The sequence below is a fragment of the Cucurbita moschata genome, unplaced genomic scaffold (genome assembly GCF_002738365.1).
Source record: "Cucurbita moschata cultivar Rifu unplaced genomic scaffold, Cmos_1.0 Cmo_Scf00001, whole genome shotgun sequence".
Lineage (NCBI taxonomy): Eukaryota > Viridiplantae > Streptophyta > Magnoliopsida > Cucurbitales > Cucurbitaceae > Cucurbita > Cucurbita moschata.
Genome location: NW_019268517.1, coordinates 8,360,833 through 8,385,994, shown reverse-complemented (window position 1 = coordinate 8,385,994; position 25,162 = coordinate 8,360,833). Strand labels below are relative to the sequence as shown.

The 25,162-nt window shown below is 37.2% G+C and overlaps 5 protein-coding genes and 1 pseudogene across 6 annotated transcripts in view; 2 read left to right on the top strand and 4 right to left on the bottom strand.

The window, feature by feature from the left end:
• LOC111445193 overlaps positions 1-155 on the top strand; it is a 2,689-nt gene extending 2,534 nt beyond the window's left edge. The window contains exon 4 of one of the 2 annotated variants that reach the window (XM_023083449.1): positions 22-155. The gene's annotated coding sequence lies outside the window, so the exon portion shown is untranslated. The remainder of the gene's footprint in view (positions 1-21) is intronic. The other variant, XM_023083441.1, reaches the window with a different exon arrangement.
• An 883-nt stretch (positions 156-1,038) lies between these two features.
• Positions 1,039-2,765, bottom strand: LOC111445180 (protein GPR107-like). The gene has a single exon (XM_023083416.1). It carries the CDS (start codon positions 2,654-2,656, stop codon positions 1,340-1,342), a length of 1,317 nt encoding a protein of 438 aa, XP_022939184.1. The 5' UTR covers positions 2,657-2,765; the 3' UTR covers positions 1,039-1,339.
• Positions 2,766-3,616: 851 nt separating this feature from the next.
• Positions 3,617-7,577, bottom strand: LOC111447551 (beta-carotene isomerase D27, chloroplastic). Its single transcript, XM_023086786.1, has 6 exons — positions 6,957-7,577; positions 6,786-6,878; positions 4,445-4,506; positions 4,182-4,288; positions 3,963-4,058; positions 3,617-3,871 (listed from the first exon to the last, which is right to left on the bottom strand). The coding sequence occupies exons 1-6, from the start codon at positions 7,344-7,346 to the stop codon at positions 3,822-3,824; spliced, it is 798 nt and encodes a 265-aa protein (XP_022942554.1). The 5' UTR covers positions 7,347-7,577; the 3' UTR covers positions 3,617-3,821.
• A 1,903-nt stretch (positions 7,578-9,480) lies between these two features.
• Positions 9,481-11,142, bottom strand: LOC111447544 (transcription factor MYC2-like). Its single transcript, XM_023086773.1, has 2 exons — positions 10,818-11,142; positions 9,481-10,702 (listed from the first exon to the last, which is right to left on the bottom strand). Exons 1-2 carry the CDS (start codon positions 11,102-11,104, stop codon positions 9,670-9,672), a joined length of 1,320 nt encoding a protein of 439 aa, XP_022942541.1. The 5' UTR covers positions 11,105-11,142; the 3' UTR covers positions 9,481-9,669.
• A 5,116-nt stretch (positions 11,143-16,258) lies between these two features.
• On the bottom strand, positions 16,259-20,531 carry LOC111447560 (annotated as a pseudogene).
• A 1,773-nt stretch (positions 20,532-22,304) lies between these two features.
• On the top strand, positions 22,305-24,119 carry LOC111453379 (methionine gamma-lyase-like). The gene is made up of 2 exons (XM_023094459.1): positions 22,305-23,133; positions 23,457-24,119. Exons 1-2 carry the CDS (start codon positions 22,368-22,370, stop codon positions 24,038-24,040), a joined length of 1,350 nt encoding a protein of 449 aa, XP_022950227.1. The 5' UTR covers positions 22,305-22,367; the 3' UTR covers positions 24,041-24,119.
• The last annotated feature ends 1,043 nt before the right edge of the window (positions 24,120-25,162 follow it).

Sequence of the window (25,162 nt, the reverse complement as noted above, 5' to 3'; positions counted from 1 at the left end):
TTTTTTTTTTTTTTTTTTTGGTTTTTTTTTTGGGAATGTTGTCATTCGTTGACAACAACTTACAAATTGTGCTTGATTTTGTTTGTTTTTGTTGTTGTTATCTCACATTATTCTTCTCTAATAATAATGAATGATATCTGTGAGGTTTTGCATCCTATCAACATCTTTTTAAACTCCAACTTTACTTTATTTGCCAAAAATTTGATTGATATATAAAAAGTGCTTCTACTTACGTCACTCGGTACGGAGATGGAGCGAAGGATTGATGAAAGAGATACGAGCGAGGGATGAACCCTTGTGCGGTCGTGTTGCTAAGTTACATGGTGGTTGATGAATCTTGCTGCGAGGAGAGGAATTCGTGTTGTCGTTGCTAAGTTACTTGTGCGGTCGTTGCTAAGTTACATGGTGGTTGATGAATCTTGCTGCGAGGAGAGGAATTCGTGTTGTCGTTGCTGTTGTGGAAGAAGTTGAAGAAGTTGTCATGGGCTGTTACAATACGTGTCAACTCAAGAACTAAAGTATCAAGAACTAAAGTATCATTCAATGTTTGAATCAATATTTAAGACTTAAAAAGTCAATTCAATGTTCTGTGCTTTTGAATTTCTCGAAGAGAGAAATTGATATAAAACAAGAAACTAATTTAAGTCATGCCTCAACTTAGCCATGTCAAGTTCGAGACTCCCTTAAGGGCGTGCCAACCTTGCAAGTTACCTTGGCTTGACCTTGCAAGTTACCTTGGCTATCTATATGACCATCACGAACAACCTCTTCCGAATATACCTTCATTGTTATAGAATCAACCTTTATTTTCAAGATTCGTAAAGTTAAATTATCAATTTGGAATAAGGCTGAATCAGTGACACAACTAAACAACACACCGACATGAGTTAAAACCTACTTAATGCCATAAGAAATATACACAAAAACAACGCTAGAAAACAATCAAGCCAACTCGAGCATAGTTTAATAGGTTAAAACATATGGGTTCAAATCTCACCACTCCAGAACTTACAAGTGCAAAACACGGATTTAACGAACAAAAGATGAACACGAAGAACTACTCATAAAAGATACAACTATGGGTTATGGTAAGTATGTGTACACGCTAATCCAAATCACAGACATTGATATGTTATTCTACAAACTTAAGAGAAATGGAATTACAAAAAAAAAAAAACACAGATCAAAAAACAACATGTCATGCCTGTAATCGCCAGATTGAACAAAAAACCACATAAACTTTAAACTGAGAATCAGAATTTTTCTACCTTAAAACTCACAATTCAGAACAGAACAAGATTGCAGCACAGCAGCACAGCAGCAGCACCCCTCTTGTTCATCACAATTCAAACTCATCTTCAAGCTTCAATGCCTCAGCAGCTGCTTCCTCCTCCTCATCATCAACTACAAAGTATGGATTATGAGCCTCAGGCTTGAACTTATAACCGGTGAATGCATAAAACGCAAGCGTTGCCAATTCCCCGGCCACCACACTCGTCCAAAGATACCGATACGACGTAATTGTCTCAAGCGCATAAACTACGACCCGAGTGAAGTAGATATAGCAGATAACCACAATGTAATACTGTCTAAAAAGGGTCAATTTCATCAAATTCACAGCCGCTTTCCCATCGGATCGAGCAGCCTCTCGCAAGTTCTTGATCGACCAAACAATCGGGAACAAAACAGCACAACAACAGACCACATCAACAAGCAAAAACACCTGTTTCCAAGTGACCCATTCTTGATCAAATGGCCCAGTTTCATCGATCACAACCTGAGCAATATTAGCCACCACTTGCAGTGGAATCACAATCATTAATACCTTCTTTTCCTTGTCCTGTAAATAAGGTTTCAAGAAAGACCAACCAGTGCCAATCAAGACGATCAAAGTGAACAATGTGATACCCTTTAAGAAACTAAATATGTAGAACAGAACATCCCAACCATGGGCGCTACCAGTGCGCTTAATGTAAGATTTGTCCTCAGCTTCACAGAGAAGATTCAAAGCCTTTAAGATCACAACAGCAAGCATAAAGAAATGAATACCATAAACCGTCAATCGCTTCTTGTAAAGAACATGAATCCAAACAACAGCAAGCGAGAAATAAATCAAAGAGAGAAGGAAATAAATCCTCGGGAGGATAGTTTTCCCAGCAGAAAGATAATCGCGGCCACCATTTTTGCCCTCGAGATTGTACATAGCGGATCGAACATCCATAGAAACCCTAAGTTGCTGAAGACAATTAGCAAAAACGAGGGTATATTGATCGGCATCAGTCTCGGAATAAAGAACATCGAATTGATCACGGCCTTTGAGCGAATTGAAAGCGAAGACCGGTTTGATAAGGTCGGATTGGAGTGCGCAAGGGATTTCCCCTTCCTCCAATTGCTGGATCACATGAAGCCATGATTCTCGAGTACAGAGGAAGAACCCAACCTTGGCGAGGTCCAGATCTGGATTAGGATCGGAGAGTGCAAGATGGGAGACGTTGAGCTCGAGACGACCGCCATGGTTGAAGCCGAAGACGTCGAAGGGAATGATGGGACGATCGTCGTTTCTGATGTCGGTGAAGCGAATCTCTGCAAAAGAAGAAATGGGAAATAGGAAGAAGAAGAAGAGGAGAAACATGGAGGAGAAATCCATGGCGGCCATGGCGAAGAGAGTTGAAGAAGATTACGAAGACGATCGAGGTTTCTTCTTGATCTCTCAGATCTGCCTCTGCAAATCTCTTCTGGTTATATCGTCAAAGAAATCGATGAGGTTTTTTATTTATTTTATTTTTCGAATTTAGAAATTTTAAAATTCATCCAATATTAGTGTTGAAGGAAGAAAAAATTAAAATTTTGGTTGATTTTTCTTTTGGAGTTTACCATACGCAAAGGGTCTATGAGAGAGTAAATTACATATTTAACCTCATTAATTTTGCCATAAAGTTGACTTTACTCAATCTCGGGATGAAAATTGACCAAATCGAAACATTTATAAGTTCATATGGACAAAATTAGATTAAATTGAATCAAAACAATTTAATGTTAATTTGAAAATATATATTTTTGTTTACGATTCGCAAACATCCCTATACGTATCGTCGTCAGTCTCACGGTTTTAAAACGTGTTTATTATAGAGAGAGATTCCACATTCTTATAAGGAATGACTCGTTCCCTCTCTGATCGATGCGGGATCTCACAACTACCCCCTTTGGAGCCAACATCGTTCCCTCGCTGACCGATGCGGGATCTCACAACCACCCCCTTTGGAGCCAACGTCGTTCCCTCTCTGACCGATGCGAGATCTCACAACCACCCCCTTTGGAGCCAACGTCCTCACTAGCACACCAACTAGTGTTTGAGTCTAATATCATTTGTAACAGTCCAAGCCCACTGCTACCAGTTATTGCCCACTTTGATCCGTTACATATCGCCGTCAGCCTCACAATTTAAAACGCATATACTAGAGGGAGACTTCCACATTTTTATAAAAAATTGTTCGTTCCTCTCTCTATATATATAGGGCCAAAACATTAAATCACAAATCGTAACAAGATTTACCTCGTATCGTGAACTTTCAATTGGTTAAGACATTAAATCCTCGACCAAAAAAAGTAAGTCAAATGCTTAAATCCCGACGTTCATGAAACATTCCTAAGGAAATAATCTTCTTTATTGTATATGATCTAGCAAACATAGTAAAGTTTGCAAAGAAACAACAACATTGTTGCCTCTCTGACATAGCAAGAGAATCTATACACTACAGTATGTATCCGACAACCTATGCAGACATGGTGATGAACAGAATCAAACCATGAAAGAATGTCATTTAAGCTAGTAATTTAGGACATAACGAGGAGCTAGGATTGGACATGGAACCTGTCAGCAAACAAACACAGATGAAGAACACAAATCAGCTAAAAACCAAGAACATACTTGATCATTGCAAGAACTAACAGATTCCTCTTACATATATCCTTGTAGCACGGTTGCTTCGACACGGGATCCTCTTCGAACGGCGGCGGAACTTGCCCGTATATCATCTCACAGCTCATGTCTTCAAAATCTAACAAGGTGATCAAGCAAGAACAAATTGTGGTTTTTAGGCCTTGAATCCAATCTGATCAGTCAAAACAGTACTGAAAATGCATATATATGTATGTATGTTCTTGTAAAACAGTATACATACTCGGATTCATGGTGAGAGGGAGCCCAAATTCGTTGGTGAAGAAATCTTGTGTGGGTATCTTGCACATATTCACACACATACCCACACACCCACTGTTCTCGAGGTACCTTCGATGGGGATTCGAAAGTACGTTAAAGAAAATCGAATGGACAGATTCGCGTTCGTTCATGTCGTAGTCTTAGCTTATCGACGGAGACAGACGAAGGAGAAGCGTTTTCCTAAATCGACTAGAAATTTGGTTATAACGAAAATGTAGTTTATACCTGCATTTCTTTATATGAACTCCGCTTCTTTGCTTCATACCGTTTACCTCCACTTCCACAACCTACACACGAGGAAGAACAAGATCATAATTTCGTGAATTTCGGAACTAAATATGGTAGGATTAGGCAGATGTTGCACGGTCCGAAAACACAGATTCAAGCCAACTGCATCGTAACCTATTATCGACGCCATTGGATCAGTTAACATCCTTAAACTCTCAGAGACTCAAGGAGTTGCGGTTGAGTAAACCAACAGCCCAACAGCTGAAATATACTGTTCTTTTCAAGTACCATAGAAACCTCTTATAAGGTGAGGAAACCTCTTCCTAGTAGAGGCATTTTAAAACTTTGAGGGGAAGCTCGGAAGGGAAAGCCTAAAGAGGACAATTTCTATTAGCGGTGGGCTTGGACTGTTACAAATGGTATCAGAGTCAGGCGTCGAGCAGTATGCTAGCGAGGACGTTGGGACCCCAAAGGGGGTGGATTGTGAGATCCCACATCGGTTGGAGAGGGAAATGAAACATTCCTTATAAGGGTGTAGAAACCTCTTCCTAGTAGACGTGTTTTAAAACTTTGAGGAGAAGCCCGGAAGGGAAAGTCCAAAGAGGACAATAACTGCCAGCGGTGGGCTTGGACTGTTACAAATGGTATTAATGTCAGGCACCAAGCGTTGTACTAGCGAGGACGTTGGGACCCCCAAGGGAGATGGATTGTGAGATCCCACATCGGTTGGAGAGGGGAACAAAACATTTTTTCTAAGGGTGTGGAAACTACTCCCTGCTAAATGCTAGAAGCTGATCTTAAAATAAATTTTTAACCTTTTAAACCATGCTCTCAACACTTTAGAAGACTAGAAAGCCTCGTGCATTGCACCTTACACATTTGTCACGTCAAGGGTTGCCCTCTCCAGAGGCTTGCCGTAAGGTTTCCGCCCGAGACGAGTAGCTAGTTTCTTTGTCAAAGAAAGGCGCGCGAACTTTTTGTACGCCGTATGCCGACCTTTTTTGAAACATTTCCGGTTGTTTTGGTAGACGGCGACGGAATTGTTAGAGCCGATGTTCCTTGTTTGATACCATTCGTAACAACCCAAGTCCACCGCTAGCAGATGTTGTCCTCTTTGGGTTTTCCCTTTTGGGCTCCACTCTCCTTGGGGGCTCAGCGTCCTCGTTGTCACACCGCTCGGTGTCTGGCTCTGATACCATTTGTAGCAACCCAAGTCCAATGCTAACAGATGTTGTCCTCTTTGGACTTTCCCTTCTGAGCTCCACTCCCCTTGGGAGCTCAGCGTCTTCATTTGTCACACAGCCCGACGTCTGACTCTGATACCATTTGTAACAGCCCAAGCCCACCGTTAGCAAATATTATCCTCTTTGGGCTTTCTTTGGCTTCCCCTCAAGGTTTTAGAACACATCTGCTAGCGAGATGTTTCCACACCCTTATAAGAAATCCTTTGTTTCTCTCTCCAACCAATGTAGGATCTCACCGTTCACCCCCTTTAGAGGCTCAACGTTCTTATTGGCACACTGCTCGATATCTAGCTCTGATACCATTTGCAACCGCCCAAACCCACTGCTAGTAGAAATTGTCTTATTCAGGCTTTCCATTCTGAGCTTCCCCTCAAAGTTCTAGAACGCATCTACTAGGGAGAAGTTTTCACACCCTTATAAGAAATTTTTCGTTCCTCTCTCCAACTAATGTGGGATCTCACAATCCACCCCCTTGGAGGCTCAGCGTCCTCATTGTCACACCACCCAATGTCCGACTCTAATACCATTTGTAACACCTCAAGCCCACCACTATATTGTCCTCTTTAGGCTTTCTCTTTTGGGCTTCCCCCTCAATATTTTAAAACAAGTCTACTAAGGAAAAGTTTCCACGCCCTTACTAGGAATGTTTCGTTCCGCTCTCCCACCAATGTGGGATCTAACAACGAGTTCGGAGAATAATTTAGAGTACCATCAAAACCCATGAGTTTGTCCAACTACTATCCCTAATGCAGCTAGTAGAACAGCACATAAGCAATTATCACTCACTATCCCTAGCAGTTCATAGCGCATAAACTACCGATCATCAACACTACAGAGTCAGAGCACCCTAGCAGTTCATAGCACATAAACTACCGATCATCAACACTACAGAGTCAGAGCACCCTAGCAGTGTATAGCACATAAACTACCGATCATCAACACTACAGATTCAGAGCACCCTAGCAGTTCATAGCACATAAACTACCGATCATCAACACTACAGATTCAGAGCACACAAACTGATTCCTCAATTGAAAAACTCAAACAAACATTCAAATCAACAGAACACAAAGGATTCAATGAAATGAAATTACCTCCGATGGGCCGACTAGCCACTGAAAGAACGGCACCGTTATCGAAGCATTGAACTCACAAGCCCATTTCGTTGGAGGAAACAATTTCCTGAACTGCGATCATCAGTTTCCGATTCAGTTCACACGATGATCGGAGAAGACGAAAATTTACAGAAAGAAAAACAGGCCGACCTGAGCCGGAGCGCCGGGAGGGAGCATAGACAAGAGAACCTCACGAACCACGAGCTGTTGTTGCATACGATTCTTCCCTTGCATAACCCTTTTTGACGCATCGACGAATCGTTCGTAGTCATAAAGAAAATCCCACCATCCGATCTTCTTCATTTGCTCCTTAGAATTTGCGTATCTCTCCATTTTCTTCGCAAAAAGTGTCATGAAAACCTTCTCAAATGGCCCATCATTGTATTTGGTTTTTTGGCCCAATGGCGCTGGCTCACCAGAAGCCTCCGCAATCCCACATCGAATAATTCTACTAAATTTCTGACCATTCCCCCTTTTTCTACTCCTAATCTCACACGGAGCTGTGAAGAATTGGGCGCTTTGTAGCTTCAAGACCACCATTTGTGGTATGGTACTATATGCTTCTTCCTCTTCAAATTTTGCTTTAATTGATATGATATCCTAACGATGCATACGATACACGTTCTGGGTGGTTGATATCGTCTCGTTTCTATCCATTCACAATTTTAAAGACGTGGGCAAGAATAAGACAGGGATTGAGATATAGGGAACGGAATGAGGTACTTTAGGTGAAACTGAAGTTACAATCGTGTCGGTTGAGACCTTTGAAGTGAACAATATCATCGAATCGAGATTATCGAGAGGGGTTTGATGAACATTATGGCTAAGATTTAGATATTCTTGAAGAACTTACATGAAGATGAGGTTAGAAGCCAATGTGTGGCTGTGGTGTATGAAGTATGGATATGGGCAATTTGTGGTGGGTGTGACACTTTAAATGCCACATCCTCTGGTTTGTGGGGCAAAAGTATTTCAAGTACTACTCGGTTTTTACCGAACTATAAAGTACNCGTTTTGCATCTAATAGTCCTATGCTGTTCACTTTGGTAGCGTGCAGTATTTCTCGAGAAAGACAGAGAAATGGAAGATGCACATTCAGTAGCAGCTACTGCTGGAGAAACGGCTGTAAGACTCTTTTAAAATTAACTGAATTATGGTGGAGAATAAGAAGTTTTCGTGTTTTCTTTGAGCATACTAAGAATAGATAGATATACCTTCTTGAGGCTGCCTACAGCATGCAGAAATGAAGCTTCGGCACTTGATTTTCCTTTTCCAGATAAAGCTTTGATAGCTATCCTCTGCATTAGGAATTTCAATTATCTACTTTCAGGGGTAAAAAGACCTGCTTTTTTTGTGACTACAGAAAGAAATGATGTTTCTGCATTTTATGGGTATTTACCTATTTACAAGGGGAGCTGAATTTCCTACAAACGTCATGATTACCTATTTACCTTTGCAACGAAACCTAGAATTTAACAATTAAAATTGTAGATGATCAGTGAAAATGGATACATTTTTCAATAGTCGAAGACCTAACAACATAGGGGTTGGTTGTATAATGGAGGAACTGAAGATTTGAAGCTTTGGACAAAGTTTAAAAAATGAGGTACTGAATATGGAGAGATTTCTTAAGAAATGTTGCATAATTTTTATAAAGCTAGTTTTATTTGCATGAAGGCGGGTATGAACTTTCAGCCCTTTTGCTGCATGTCTCTTAATTTACAGAATGAACATTGAAAACCAGAAAATCTGTCTAGGTTATTGGTTAAGGTGAGTGATGGGTCGTCTGTCAGATACCTGATAACAAGTCAATAAGGGAGCTGATAAACACTAAAATTAACTCATTAGACATTTCTAGTCTTTTTTATTTTTCAAGTAGTTTTTTTTTTTTTTTTTTTTTTTTTTTTGCTCAATTAGCTATAACTATTATAAGATTTGCTCTACTTTACCGGGCAACTCATAGTAGAAGTACTTATTTAAAGTACTGGTAATCATTAGACACGACTTAACTTTGAGTACGTTTTTGCTCTATTAGCTAGAACTAGTACAAGATTCGTTTGACTTTCGTGTACGAGTAGATATCGTTATCTCTTGACTAGTTGAGAAACTTTCAAAGTAAATCCTAGAACTTAGCTTACACGATGGGAGGCACCTTCTTGTGTAACTAGTCTGGTTGAGATCTTTTGTGAGATCCCACATCGGTTGAAGAGGAGAACGAAACATTATAAGGGTGTGGAAACCTCTCTCTAGCATACACGTTTTAAAGTTAGCAGTGGGCTTGGGTTATTACAAATGGTATTAGAGTCAGTCGCTGGACAGTGTGAGGTACTAGTCGGAGTAGGGATGGGCCCTCTATAGACGCGTTTTAAACCTCGAGGGGAAAGCTCAAACCCTTTACAGACGTGTTTTAAAACTTTGAGGGGAAACCCGAAAGGGAAAGCCCAAAGAGGACAATATATGCAAAAAGTGGGCTTGAGCTATTACAAATGGTATCATAATCAGTCACCGGACAGTGCGAGGCACTGGTCGGAGTAGGGCTGGACCCTCTCTATAAGAGACCTATTTAAAAACTTTGAGAAGACGCCCAGAAGGGAAAGCTCAAAGAAGACAATATCTGTTATCGGTGAGCTTATGTTGTTATATTTTTAATCATAACATATTGAGACGCACCAACTTTCTGGACATGTAGTACTCTATTATTCCCCGACACAAGAATTACAACATGCACATACCGATCTGCAACGGTCAACTTCTAATACGTATCAGGGTTTTCAGTGGAATCTCAACTCGATCGTTCAAACAATACTAACGTAAAACATGCATACAACAACTTACAACGATAAACACGAACGAAACGATCAAATCAACATTGAAGTCGTTGAAGTATGGCGATTCTTAACGCCTTTTCTCCCAAAACAACACCTTGAGGGACTCTAACAACAACATCTTGCAGCATCAAATCATTTACACTTGACAAACTTGCATGATGAATTTGAAGACCCAAATCCCTTAGAACATTCAAAAGCCTCGCCGATGGATGATTTTCATCTCTGCATTGAACTCTCACCATTGCTTCTGATCCAATAATCTTCACTTCTACATTGTTCTTGCTGTTCATCACACAGTTCTTCTCCAACGCGCCACCACCGCCGCTGCTTCCGCCGTTACCACCGCCGCCGCCGCAGCCGCCTAGCTTGGCCTCTAATGATTGAATCTTGGACTTGAGCTCGTTGATGTATATCACAGCATCCGCCAATAACGAAGCTTTGTCCATTTTTGATACGTTTGGAACCACTGATCGGAGCGCGTAGAATCGGTTGTTCAGCTTCTGCCGCCGCTGCCGCTCTGCCTCCACATGGTTCACCGGCGGCGTGGACTCTGTTTTACTCTTTGACGGTCTCCTCCCTCTCTTATTGTCAATGTTTGACATGAAATTCCCATCGGAGTTATCGGAGAGAGAATCCGACGACGACCCTCCTCCTCCTCCTCCTCCACCACTACCACCACCACCACTGCTACCCATCTCTCCCTTCGTCACGGCGGAGCACGGCGGCGCGTGTGCTTCAATCAACCCTCCACCACCACCCTCCTCCTGATTTTTTTCTTGAAATGGTGCAAAATTTGCAAACCCACATCCAAAAACCGATTTTGCAAACTGGGCAAGACTCCAATCTTGTTTAATCAACTCAGAAGAACCCAATTCAAGAACCCCACCAGAAATTGAAACAAAAACCAACGTTTGAATCCCTCTCATACGTGCTTCCTTAACTCGTTCGCATTCATACAAATCTAGCCCGTCATCCGCCGTTAACCAAACGTACGTACCCGAGTCGAACACTCGACCGACCACATTATCCGTCATGTTAAACAATCGTGTCACAGATACCGTATAGTACCTATAATTAAACATATCATAACTCATTAGCTTAAACTATGAATAAACAATTACTAATACGAAAAAACCCGTAAGCTCAAATCGAGTTTCCGGGTTTCGTAGTAATTCAATCATACCATTCCAAGTCGACGAAATCGGAACGTTCTCGTCGATCCACCGCAGCTTCATCGAACCCGAAACTAATGAGTTGAGCATTGCCACTAAGTGGCTTGCTAGGACGAGCAACAAAGTCCCTTGTGCCTCGAAAATGGCCATCTCTCCAATTAAAAACCAAATTTTGAGTGAGATGATCCTTAGAAGCTAACCAAAAGATTGAATAAGCCCACCATTCATGGCGATTATGGAGGATGAACTGAAGCTTTTGCTGAAGAGTGGAAGCCATTGAATTTGGTGAATCATCCATGACCCCCAAAAAAAAAAAAAAAAAAAAAAAAAAACCTTTTTTTTTTAATTTTTTTCTTGTGGGTTTGTTAAAAAATTGAAAATTTTGAAGGGACGAAATGGAAAATAGAAATTTGAGATGAAAAATGGAAGATTCAAATCATATAGACAGACAAAAAAACAATGAAAGAAAGGTTATTTATAGGAGACATCAAAGGAACCCACTTGTGTCTGTGTTTGATGTTTTAAATGTTGGAAATTCCATAATTTTAGTCACTAATTCCATGTGCTTAAATTAAAATTCATTGGGTTTATTAAATTTCTTTTTTATTTTTAAAATGTATACGAACAAGAACAACAACACGAACGTGAATATTTTATGTTTTATTCCACTCGATTTGTCGCTATATTTATTAATTTATAGAATAATTTGTTAATATAGCAATTTTTTATGATAAAATCGGTTCATATTACCGTATTTTATTTATTATTTAATTAATAATAGACGTGTGAAATTTAGATACGTTGATAAGATTTTTTTTTTTTGTCTTTTTATTCGATGCGACTTTAAAACTGTCATATTTATAATATTTGTATCTTATATGTCAAATTTGATTTCGAGAATATGATGTAAGTTCAGTTTTTTTTTTTTTTTCAAACAGTGCGTTTACGAACGGAAGCTGCAAAGTGGGGTAGGGTCGAGTGTCTTCAGGTCTATGGCATGAACCTCTTTGAGTGGAACATTCGTGATGAAGAGGATCGGGTGCTTTCGGGTATGCAACATGAATGATATAATAGCCTGAATTTTGTAAGAGTTCTGTTAAATTTTATTATTTATTTTAATTAGACGAGAACGCCTCGATTGATTCTTGTTCTAGATATTTCTATGATAAGATTTAGATTACAGGATATAAGATTCCATGTCCAATTTGAACGGTAGACAAACTAATGGAACGGGTTTAAGATTTAAATTATTAAATTTCTCGGTTTACTACGTTTGTAATGTAATTGTATATTTCGGTTAACATGAGCATAGCTCAACGAGCATAAAATCTATACGTTTGACCAAGAAACGTATCAATCGTCACTTAATTCAAATGGGTCCGATTTAAAATAATGAATCAACTTATTAATTTCATCCTACAATCATTTCTCGAAAATACAGATTCTTTTCACACTTTTAAACCAACAAAAAACGTGAAAATTAATCTTCAGGTTAAATTACGCGTTTGGTCTTACGATTTGAATAAAGTTAGAAATTAATCTCTATGATTACAAAAGTTAAAATTTCAATCTCGGTTATTTAATAAAATCCTGTAAATAATTTCTACCGCTAATTACCAGTCAGCTACATTACTTTGTACTTAATCCGTTAGTGACTTTTAATCGTCATATATTCAATCTGTTCGTGGCTATTTACACAATTTTATCGAACTATAGAGATAAAATTTAAAATTTTAAAATCACACAGATTAAATTCTAACTTTATCCCTTCCAGTCCATCACCCGAGAAGCCTGTAATGAACCGCTTATAGTTGAATATATACTTCTCTCGGTCGATCCACCACGGCTTGCACGCAGTTTGATAGAAACTAAATTTGTAATTTAACTTAATATTCATATCTGTATCAGTGAAGTATGAATTTGAAAGATTGATGTCTTAACCCGATCGATTATTTCATGATTTTAAATCGTAGATCTATTACCCGAGAAAACATGATAATTACGGTTAAATTATACTCATTTTTATTTAAATAATAAAATATTATTTTTACTATTATTATTATTAAAGGAAATATATTCAAATCAGGTCATATCAAAAAGTAAAAAAGTAAAATAATAATAATAATTAATAAATAAATAAAGGGTAAATGAACCGAACCAAAATCAGTCTAGTTAACAATATAACACACAGTTTATATCCGTTGAATTAGGACATTTAATTCCGTACCACGTGGGACCATATTTATACACGAATCATTTCCTCATTTAGTCTTTTTTTTTTTTAATAAATAATAATAATAAGTAAAAAAAATTCAATTTCGCGAGCGGGCTCTAAATATTCCCATATTAAATTTACGTCGATATGTCAGTATTTCTATAAATACCTGTCTCGATATCGATATAAGAGATCTATTGGTTAGTTATCGGGTTGGAAAGGCTTCGGTGTTGTTTAGTTGCTAATTCTTTCATATATTTGTGTAAAAAATGCACGGGAGTTGGCACATGTCATTTTAGCACGTTTTGTTATCACTCACAAGTTCACTAAAAAATGCACGAGAGGTCACCCAACATAGAATTGCTTCAAGCCAAGTATGTTTAACTTTGGAGTTCCTATAATCAGATCATCGAGTAAAAAGATATCGCTTATTGGTATATGTAATAAGTTTCATTCTCATTTGTTTCAAATGGGACGTTTAAGTGATTAGACAGCATTCAAGATTAGTTGTTGTTGAACCACTGGCATTCCATTATTGAGTGAGCTGAAATGCAATCATCTTGTACACTGAATTATCTCGAAGCTATTACTTCGCGTCAAAGCATTAAAATAAAAGGATCTAGGATCAGAAAACGCGGCGGCACAGGAACCACGGGACCCTCCACTAATAGAGTAAATGAAAAAACAGAAGTGCGTTCCAGCTCGATTGCACCTTCCGAATAAAACCCTTTAACCTTTGAATAATAAGACTAGCTTCAAAGCTCCAATCATGTTCACGGGATGGAACGGTACGTCAGGGATTACATAATAATATATTTAAATTAAATTCTATATGTATGGTTAATTTTTGGGATGCATAATGAAGATTGAATGTAGGTTGAAATTAGGGGAAGAATGTATTGACGCACGTGAATATCGAGGGCGGCTTCCCAAGCTTCACTCTCCTTTGAATCATTCAATTAATTGCATATCTAAATGTCTATTTCATTCCCTATCTTTGTTTTTCTTCTATTTTTTCTTGCAATTATATCAACAACTAATTTTTTATTATTATTATTATAATTAACTAATTAATCAACTCTTACTGTTCCCTTTTCTTTAATTTGAATTTAATAATGAAATGGTCGGTTGATATTTTAACTTTTAATCTATGAATCGGGACATAAGGTAAAAATGGTGGGTGGATATTTACTTACCTACTTTCTCTTATTTTAAGAACTTTAATGATAATAAAAAAAAAAAAATTAAGATTAATCTTCAATAAATAAAGTTTAATTAGAGGCTTATTACAAATTTTTTTGAAGTCTATAGACAAACGTTCAAGAACTAAACTTTATAGTTTTTTTTAATTTAACCTTAAATTAATATAAATATAGTTGAAATTAGAGGCAGAAAAAAATAGGTCAAATTATACATTTGGTCCTTATACTTGCGTTAATTAATGTCTTAGTCCCTGGAAGTGACGATTTAACTCCTTTAATTTAAAATTTGAAACAATTAAGCCCTGGAAAACCAACCTGATTATAGCACAACGGATAAACACGTAAACTTTCGATCAAGAAGCCACAGATTAGAATCCTCCTATCTCCACGAACGGTAATCCGTACTACAAAAAAAAATTCAAAGTAAAAAATAATTGGAGCATTGACATAGCAACAACCAGATCATGTAGACAATTAAGAGAGGAAAAAGAGGTAATTTGACCAAGAAAAGTGGCACACACATTACACATTGGCCTTCAGTTTGAAACTAGAATTAGAAAAAAACAAAGACACAAACTAAGGCTTGATTTGTTGCTTTGGATATGAATCAAATGAGATGATATATTTGTAATCACATGGCCCCCACTTCACAACTCAATCCAATTACTTTGATTTAAGTTTCAAAGAGAGAGAGAGAGAGAGATTGTGATCATTCAACTTCAACAGATCACATGCTATGATGCTTTGTAATGTGATGTTTTTGGTCTATTTTCAACTTTCTAAATCATTCTACCATGACTTTTTAACCCCTTTCTTTGTTCTGTGGGACCTTTCCTTAGTTGTTCCTCAAACATCACGTTTAAATATTGGATCAAAAGAAAGTATACTTTCCAATAATAATACTAGCCAGCCAAGTTGTTCGTTTCTTATAGGGCGTGGGTTGCTTCTATGATGCATAAAATGTTGTTCTTATACTAACTAAACATATCCCATGACTAGAAAAGTCATATCGATTGAACCCACTAGTTTACTCCATCATTCGTGTATAATATATTGTCAATTGTATGAGATATTCATGACAGTTCCTAACTCAAAACCGACATCCAGAAGTCACAAGATGACAATACAAACACTCATTTGCTAGGTTGTCAATACGACTTGGTCAACTCATTCTAACACACACAAAATAACAATACAAATGACACGACATGGTAGAATTGTACTTATTTTAAGAGAATTCTTTTTAGAAGGTAAATACCGATGTATAAAATATCACATCACTGCATAGGCTCTAAACACATTATGAAGCATAGTCAACACGTTCCCATAGTTGAATGCCTCTTATTTTCTTACGTTAAAAGCACATACTTAAGTTAGTCCTCAAGGTGCATACACCGGATTTCCCAATATCAACCTGACAAGTAAGATAAGACTCAACTTAGCACCAGGAATGTACCTGCCATCCTTCCTACAGCCAATGTTGGTCTTCAAACTCGCATCGTTATTGGTAGCTATACTTTGATTCATGCCCTGCAACACCAATGCATGCCACCTACATCACAGCCACTAAATGATCTTCTTGGCTCTTTCAATATTCTACAACCTGAGAATATTGCATTTCTAGAAACTGTTAGTATTGTTTCCATTGTTTACAAAACTAAATAACATATTCTTTGATAAGGTAGAAAAACAAATATACGGGTCTCAACTAGAACGACATCTTCAAGGCTTGTAGCATGAAAATAAAAATTTGTCTATAAAGAAAAATCTAATGATGGAGAAGTTGAGATTTCACCAACCCATGCTGCACTTTTAAAAGTGTGTTTGAGTACTTTCTTAGTGATCAAGTACACCAAAAGCAGTCAACAAGTGCTTCTTTACAAAGTTCTTTACAGAGTACTTTCAAGTGTTGATGAATCTGAGTGAGAAATTTGAGTACTAAGCGTGTTTTCGAACAAGTGTTTTTAGGTGTGCTAAAACCTCACTTAGACGTAGCCCATGGTATGTGCACAATTATGGATAGATGGATACAAAGTACACAAACAAATCATTTGGGAAATAGCAGCTAGGGATAAATATGAGATTCACAATTCAGAGTTTGAAATGAGGAAAGAAAGTGTACATGAATTTACGCTACTAATTAACAGAAAAGTGAGAATCCAGTTACGAAAAGATTCATTCAACAAGAAAAAGTAGAAAACAGAACTTAAACACACCGAAATTGGTGCAGTAAAATCCGAAGTTCAACGTTTGGAGATTGTAGATGGGATGTTTTCCGCCTTGATTCGCCCAATGAATACGAATAAGCGATAGTGCCAGGACATCTGTCATCTTGTGTTGCTTTTGCCGTGCTAATTCATTAGCCGCCACCAAACCCCACGTTGTCTGCCGCACTCGAGTGGAGGAACCAAGATACAGCTACCTTACCTATTTTGAGCAACTAATTTGTTCTTGAAAACATCTTTTCAACTGAATCGAGTATAAAATAAGAAAGAATTCCCTGTTCAAATTCACGTTAAAATATATACCTTATACAGAAAATTGATCATAACTTAGATGTACTTTCGACCAATAAGTCAGCAGATTAAAAATCCTCACACCCACATGTTGAAGTAAAAAAAAAAAACACATTTGACTTTTACAAAAAGATATATTTCTTAACAAATTGATCAAAATATGCTTGTGATTACCAGATTAAACCATGTTCAAGTTAGCAACCCTGTCATGCTCATGTTCCAGTACAAAAGAAGTAAAAGTCACATGATCATGATTCACAATTCCAAAAGAACTAAAACACACATTTGGATGCGCCAAAGAAAGTTGAATTCGAAATTGATGGTAGATTTTTTTTTTTTTTTTTTTTAAGGTAAGAACCCCCAATTTCATTCGAAATAATGGTTTCAGATCAAGAGGAACATGAAATATGGGAAGCGACCATCTTCCACTCAATAAGTCAGTCACAGCATATACAATGTTATCTCCAAAGCAAGTAACAGAGTAATAGAATAGAGGATGATGTAAATTCTTTTTTCTTTTTTCTTTCTTTTTTTTTTTTTTTTAAGGTAAGAACCCCCAATTTCATTCGAAATAATGGTTTCAGATCAAGAGGAACATGAAATATGGGAAGCGACCATCTTCCACTCAATAAGTCAGTCACAGCATATACAATGTTATCTCCAAAGCAAGTAACAGAGTAATAGAATAGAGGATGATGTAAATTCTTTTTTCTTTTTTTCTTTCTTTTTTTTTTTTTTTTAAGGTAAGAACCCCCAATTTCATTCGAAATAATGGTTTCAGATCAAGAGGAACATGAAATATGGGAAGCGACCATCTTCCACTCAATAAGTCAGTCACAGCATATACAATGTTATCTCCAAAGCAAGTAACAGAGTAATAGAATAGAGGATGATGTAAATTCTTTTTTCTTTTTTTCTTTCTTTTTTTTTTTTTTTTAAGGTAAGAACCCCCAATTTCATTCGAAATAATGGTTTCAGATCAAGAGGAACATGAAATATGGGAAGCGACCATCTTCCACTCAATAAGTCAGTCACAGCATATACAATGTTATCTCCAAAGCAAGTAACAGAGTAATAGAATAGAGGATGATGTAAATTCTTTTTTCTTTTTTCTTTCTTTCTTTTTTTCTTTCTTTTGGGGGGGGGGGGGGGTGATAAGAGTGATTATTCTCTTATCAATCCCTTGAATGAGACTAAAATCATGTGAAATATGATGCCCAATCAAATTATTATATGCTGAAGGCATGATGAAAAATGATGGTAAGTGAAGAACTTCAAAGACCTGATAATCAACTCAGAAGGCACTTAAACCTCCATCTTAACCTTCATATCCCCATTTGGTAACATACTTTGTGCTTGCGCGATCCTTTTTGTTTCCTGCATTTGTTGCAACAAGATTAAAATTTGAGCCCAATAACAGAAAAAAATTATAAATAATGACCTTTTACGGCAAAATCTTGATGAATAACCTGAAAGTTAAAAAATAATAACAATAAAGAAAATAAATAAACCAAAAACTAAACCAAGAGTTTTCTCTAAGATGCATACTTATGTCTGTTCTTGTTATAATTGATTCCCTGGTCAAACAACCTCACAACATAGCTGTTTAACAGAAGTAGAAGTTTTTGGCTTTCCAAACTCAGACATGGCATGGGCTGTCCAAAGCAGAGGTTCTGCTAGGATTTGAGTTTCTCTCCCAACGTGCAAACACTGGACAATACCAAAATCATTCCCCCCTCTAAGCTCCCTCTATTTTATAACCAAGGCACTTCCAACTAATTACCACTATGACCTTACTAATATTCCCAGCATAACCCTTACAAGTACTCTCACAATAAATAAATTAGTCATTGGTTAATGAGCATACTAGAAAGGGCTGGTTATAACTAGTGAGTGAGGCAAATTTAGAATTAAGTGATCGCTTGGAAAATTTGTGCTGGGAGAGTAATCTAGAAAGACTACTACACGTTTATTCCAATTTGATATTGCAATAAATTTTCATCTCCTATCAATTTTTTTTGTATCAAACTGTGAGATCTCACATCGGTTGGGGAGGGAAATGAAGCATTACTTATAAGGGTGTTGAAACATCTTCCTAGTAGACACATAATGGGGAAGTCCAGAAGGGAAAGCCCAAAAACCTTGAGGGGAAGCCCGAAAAGAAAAGTCGAAAAATGACAGTATCTGGATGAATATCAGTTCCGTTGCGTAACTTTGAAAGATGCGTTTTAAGATCGTGAGGCTGACAGCATATGTAATGGGCCAAAGCGGACAATATCTGCTAGTAGCAGGCTTGGGCCGTTACACAAACAATCTTGCAGGGAAGACCCATGCTTATTCTGATTTATAATGTCTTTATACAATGTAAGTTACATAATTCACTTATAAGGAGCAACATCACACTAAGAAGCACGAAACAAACAAAACAAGTCAATTTATATAAAAATAAAAACTAGGACTTGTTGGATAAAGTGTATATATCCAATCATCTTGAGCAAAATTTGAAGGTAGAGATAAAATTGACAGCAAAAAGAAATTTCAACTCACGGCAGCAGAAGAAGCACGAATTTCTCTGTAAGACTCAACTTCATCGGGAAATGTCTGTTCAAGTTCCTCCAAAAGATGCTTCCGTAAACCCTGAATATAGTTAGTACAACATTCAATAAAGATTTTCGTGAACTTTTGGAAATCAAAATACAAATAAGAGATAAGTAGATTTTAAAAGCCTGCCACATGGAGATTTAAAGACTACCTTGAAGGCATCAGTTCTGCCTTTTGTACTCTGATTTTTTTGCAATTCAACTATTTAAGACATCCCTTGCAAATTCATCTGGATTCTTCCCAGCATCAATGAAACTAATGGAACAAAAGTAAGAACGAACAAACAATAAGTGGAAGAGTAAAAAAAAAAAATGTTTGTAAAGCTAGAAAGACTCACTCAACAACCCCCAGAGGAACCTGAATGGAACACTTCTAATTTAACCATGTTATCTAGCTCCAAAACTAGTGAATTACTGCAAATCAAGAACAATATCACTGGTATAGAGTGGAATAAGCAGTGAACAAAGAACGAATTATATATTAGATGAAGCAAAATTGGGCATACAGGCGTTGTAAAAGAGGCAGCTGATAGGATACCCATAGTTTTCTGTATGGAGTTGATTACTTGGTTCACGTTTTGCTTTGAATCATCCACTGAAGTTAATGCAGACGTATCATTGATGACCGATCCATTGCCACCACTTCCACCAGTCCCAGCAGCTGAAGATGCATTCTGAGCTAAATCCATTACTTCTTTTCACTTCCCAAATACCTTGGAGCTCTGAAATGCCTGTTTTGCAACGATTCAGTATAAAAGAGTAGGTAATTTTCCACAACATTGCTATAACAGCCTTCCGTCTTACATTTCCATACAAATCTATCAGAATTACAGTCTTCATGCCGCAAATCAAAGTACGCGAACCCTAACAAAAACGGCGCTGATAAAATCCCGAAAATCATAACAAAAATCATAACAAGCTTGAACTTGAATAGCTCCAAAGGAATGAACAGAAAATCAATCAAACAGCTTCCCGAAATCAAACAAAAATTAACAATAAACGCCCCAACAAATCATAATTACACAAATTATGGACCGAAGAACAATATTTCGCTTAAATCAAGGAATTAAAAATTAAAGAACATAGAAACTCAATCGGAGAAAAATCAAGTGGGAGCAATGGCGGAATGTTAACCTATGAAGCCTGAAGCTTTGAATCCAAGAGGGATTATCCACATGCGAGAAAGGTCTAATTGGGGCGATGACGTGAAATAACTCATTAATTAATAGCCTAAATTAATAAAAATATCTCTTAATTTCGTTTTTTTAGATGGGATGTTTTTTTTAATTATAATTCAAATATATTTTATATTTAAAAAATACTCATAAAAAATATTAATATACTTTATCTTTATAAATAAAAAAAATATTACTGTCTATCGACACCTCATATATTATCTTTAATTTTTTTAATATTATTTTTTTTAAGTTAATTTTTTTTAATTTGATATTCACGGTAAAAATATATTTTTTTTAGAATAAAGTAGAGCCTAATAATTATTTAATTATTTGAATTTGAGCACGTGCGATATGTCATAAGAGAAAATTGTGTCGGGGCAATAATTTTAATTTAATTATTTTAAGAATCCATTAGCGGAAATTAAAGATAATATACATGTGAGTCATTGGGCCATATCTTAATTATGATGAAATCCGTGACATGGAGTTATAATCTACCAAAACAATAATATAACTTTTAAGTGATAAATATGTATTAATTCCATATTATAATCCATACTTTATAAAAAAAATAATAATAAAGTCTTAAGATTCAATTTCACGGAGAAAAAAAAATTGTGGATATAAATCACGTCGTTGAGGAGATAAGCACGGTTTTCTTTTTGCTTTTTTTTTAGAATATAATTTTGCAAATTTCAAAATTTTTATTCCAACCATTCAACTCAATAAAAGAATATTAATATTTAAGGTCGAAAAAAAACTCTTTCAAAAGAACAAGAAAAAAAAGAATTAAAAATACGAAAAATAATAAAGAATAAAAAAAGAATATATTAATCGGGTATTCGACTTCATCAACTCGGGTCGAGCGGAGTGACTAAAATATTTTAGTTCTGGTTTGGAAAATTAATTTGCTATAGAAATTTTGAAATAATTTAATATGTTTAAAATATATAATATTTTTTTTATTAATTTAAATAAATTTTGTGCGGTCTCGAGTGTTAAGGTCTCTCGATAGAGGGTCTTGAGAGACCTTGAGTGTTCCAGTTTACCGACAATACACGAATACTTGCGAAAAGCATTTATTCATCGTCAGAAATGACTACGATTTTCTATTTTAATACTTCATCCGGAAATTATCGAATTTGTTCATATCTAATGAAACATTATTGGATCAATTGAAAAAGACGGGTTTTTCTCGAACGAAGCAAAAATAGGTTTGAGGTTCTTCAAAGCCGTCCCTAAAAAACTTACGTGGCATTCACACGACACGTCGTTGTCGTCCCAAACTCCCCACTTCAAATTTGCCTCTAATTCCCCTTACCAAACACTCTCACAACGACACACAATCGCTTTCGTGTTCATATTGAAACCCCCAAACCCAAGAAGATGACCACGTTCAATTTCGTGTTTAATTTTTCATTAAAAAAATTAAATTTGAAAAGAAAAAAAAAACCTCAAAGATTTGACTTGAAACGTCGTGACGATGACTTGGATTAAAAGTTATATAACCATGTTTAACTACGTAAGGTAACGATAATACTTCATAATGTTAAATTACGAATTTAACCTTTAAGAAATTATGATGAGATAGAATTTTATTGAATAAAAATATTATTTTAAAAAAAGAAATTTAAAGAATATTCTTTTTTATAATTTAGCCTTAAAAAAAACTTCAAAGCAAAAAAAACGTTGACCATATTTGCGAAATTCCAATTTTACCCCTTATCTCCATTTTTTGGCTCTATATAAAACACTACCTTCAGCTCTCCTTCTAAACTCAAAACGAACAAGAAAATATTTATTTTCAATTTTCGAAATAAAAAAATTCTGTTTTTTGTTCTTTTAATTCGATGGCTGAATGCAAAAACCAAAATTCCTGCGGCGCAAAACGACCGGCCACCGGTGAAACCGACGAGAATTTGATCTCGAAGAAACCAACGGCCATGATTTCGTCTCTCCTCGAGGATCCAGCGGCTGCGATTGCGAACACGCGTCACGAATTCGGCGAGCACGGAGGGGTAAATATGTCAATTGAAGCCTCCGCTACATTCACCGTCATGGAACCGGAGACCATGCAGCGGTTATTCGCCGGCGAGCTCGGTCCTGACCGAGACTTCTTCATCTACAGCCGTCATTTCAATCCCACCGTCTTGAATCTCAGCCGTCAAATAGCTGCTCTCGAAGGCACCGCCGCTGCCTACTGCACTGCCAGCGGAATGTCCGCCATCGCCGCTGTTTTCCTCCAGTTACTCGCCAGTGGGGACCACGTCGTAGCGGCTAGAACACTCTACGGTGGAACCCACGCTCTGTTGGCTCACTTTTTGCCGAGGACGTCGAATATAACGACGTCGTTTGTGGATATAAGTGATTTGGAAATGGTGGAGAAGGCGATTGTGGAAGGGAAGACAAAAGTGCTTTATTTTGAAGCGATTGCGAATCCGACGTTGGTGGTGGCGAACATACCGGAATTGTGTCGGATCGGACATGAAAAGGGGCTGACGGTGGTGGTTGATAATACGTTTGCGCCGATGGTTCTGTCGCCGGCGAGGCTCGGTGCTGACGTGGTTGTTCATAGCATTTCTAAGTTCATTAGCGGCGGTGCTGACATCATTGCAGGTACCGTTTCTGACATTTTTTACTGTTTTATCCACGTCAGCAAGAATATTTCAGATAAAAAACGGATAATTAATTAAATTTATAAATATTCTTTTTACCATGATATAAAACGTGGATTTTTTTTAAAATTAAATTAAAATTTTAAATATTTACTCAAGAAAAATGAGTTTTTTTTTTTTTTCAAAAATAGAAAAATTAAATGATTATTTGTTAATAATACAACCAATGTCGGGAATTAGATTAATAAAATGTATATAACTCAGCTGTAATTAACATGTACTCATTTAAGTCGTTAAACTGTTGAGTTTGGATGGAACGTGTAGGTGCGGTGTGCGGGCCAACGAAGCTAGTGAACTCAATGATGGATCTGTTACAGGGAGGCTTGATGCTTTTAGGGCCAACCATGAATGCAAAGGTGGCATTCGAGCTCTCGGAGAGAATCCCTCACCTGAGCCTGAGGATGAAAGAGCATTGCAGAAGAGCAGCGGTGTTCGCGGAACGAATGAAGAAGTTAGGGTTGAAGGTTATATACCCGGGACTACCAGACCACCCACAACACCAACTATTGAAGAGTATCGGGAACTCGGAGTACGGGTTCGGGGGAATATTGTGCTTAGACATGGGGACCGAGGAAAGGGCGAACAAGCTCATGAATGTACTCCAAAACACTACACAATTTGGGTTCATAGCGGTGAGTTTAGGGTACTATGAAACCCTAATGTCGTGCTCGGGTAGTAGCACGAGTAGTGAACTGAGCGGAAAGGATAAGGAATTGGCGGGAATCTCACCCGGGCTCGTAAGAATGTCGATTGGTTATATGGGGACTTTGGAGCAAAAATGGAGCCAATTTGAGAAGGCTCTAACCAAAGTGCAAAATTTAGGGCTTCCATATTGTAACAACATTTAATTTCAAATCTTAAACCCTAATGTATACATAGTTGCTTATCAATAAGATCTTAAGGTAATAAATAATTATTTGTCATTTATTTCGTACTTCATTTAAATAAATGTTGCCTTTCTATCGAGATTTCAAAAGTATGAGAGCAGGTGTAGATACTCGTTTTTAGGTAACATATCCACGATATTGTCGTGATCAATTAATGGGACTTGGTCGAAACGCGTTCTTTGTTTATTTCCAACCCTCTACCGTTTTTCTTCGTCTTACTTCTACCACATCGAGTTCCATCATAAGTTTTGTTTATTATTGTAACCGTTCAAGCTCACCGTTAGTAGATATTGTCCGTTTTAACCCGTTACGTATCATCGTCAGGCTCACAGTTTTGAAACGCGTCTACTTGTGAGAGGTTTCCACACCCTTATAAGAAATATTTTGTTTCCCTCTCCAACCGATGTGGGATCTCACAATCCACCCCCTTGAGGGCCTAACATCCTCGCTGGCACAATGGTCCAATCGTTGTGGGATCTCACAATCCACCCCCCTCGAGGGCCTAACGTCCTCGTTGGCATACCGGGCCCACCCCCTTGAGGGTCGTCTACTTGTGAGAGGTTTCCAGACCCTTGTAAGAAATGTTTGGTTCCCCTCTCCAACCGATGTGAGATCTCACGATCCATCCCTTTGAGGGTCTAACGTCCTCGCTGGCACACTGCCCGGTGTTTGGCTCTGATATCATTTGTAACCGCTAGTAGATATTGTCTGTTTTTGCCGTTTACATATCGTCGTCGTGTTAAGATGCGTCTACTAGGGAGATATTTTCACATTCTTAAAAGTAATGCTTTGTTCCCCTCTCCAACCGATGTAGGATCTCACAATTATTTGATTCGTGGCTAACCTTTGTTTTACACTTCGGAATTTGAATTTATAAGTTCATTTAATTTATTTTTAATAAGTCATTATTTCATTACAAACTTTAAATTAATTTCACAAAATTGCACTTCTTATAGCAATTTTAACCCTAATTTAAAAATTATTGTATTATGAGATTCCACGACGGTTGGAGAGAGTAACGACGCTTCTTAGTAAACATATTTTAAACTTGTGAGGTTGACGACGATACATAACAAGCTAAAA

Bases quoted from the DNA above. Each gene is read 5' to 3' on its own strand.
- LOC111445180 (XM_023083416.1), bottom strand. From the start codon at position 2,656: ATGGCCGCCATGGATTTCTCCTCCATGTTTCTCCTCTTCTTCTTCTTC.
- LOC111447551 (XM_023086786.1), bottom strand. From the start codon at position 7,346: ATGGTGGTCTTGAAGCTACAAAGCGCCCAATTCTTCACAGCTCCGTGT. The intron at 4,507-6,785 runs GTAATTTCATTT...CCTCGTGTGTAG, and splicing joins GGCTAGTCGGCCCATCGGAG to GTTGTGGAAGTGGAGGTAAA. The intron at 4,059-4,181 runs GTATGTATACTG...TCACCTTGTTAG, and splicing joins CCCTCTCACCATGAATCCGA to ATTTTGAAGACATGAGCTGT.
- LOC111447544 (XM_023086773.1), bottom strand. From the start codon at position 11,104: ATGGATGATTCACCAAATTCAATGGCTTCCACTCTTCAGCAAAAGCTT. The intron at 10,703-10,817 runs GTATGATTGAAT...GTTTAATTATAG, and splicing joins GATTTCGTCGACTTGGAATG to GTACTATACGGTATCTGTGA.
- LOC111453379 (XM_023094459.1), top strand. From the start codon at position 22,368: ATGGCTGAATGCAAAAACCAAAATTCCTGCGGCGCAAAACGACCGGCC. The intron at 23,134-23,456 runs GTACCGTTTCTG...TGGAACGTGTAG, and splicing joins CGGTGCTGACATCATTGCAG to GTGCGGTGTGCGGGCCAACG.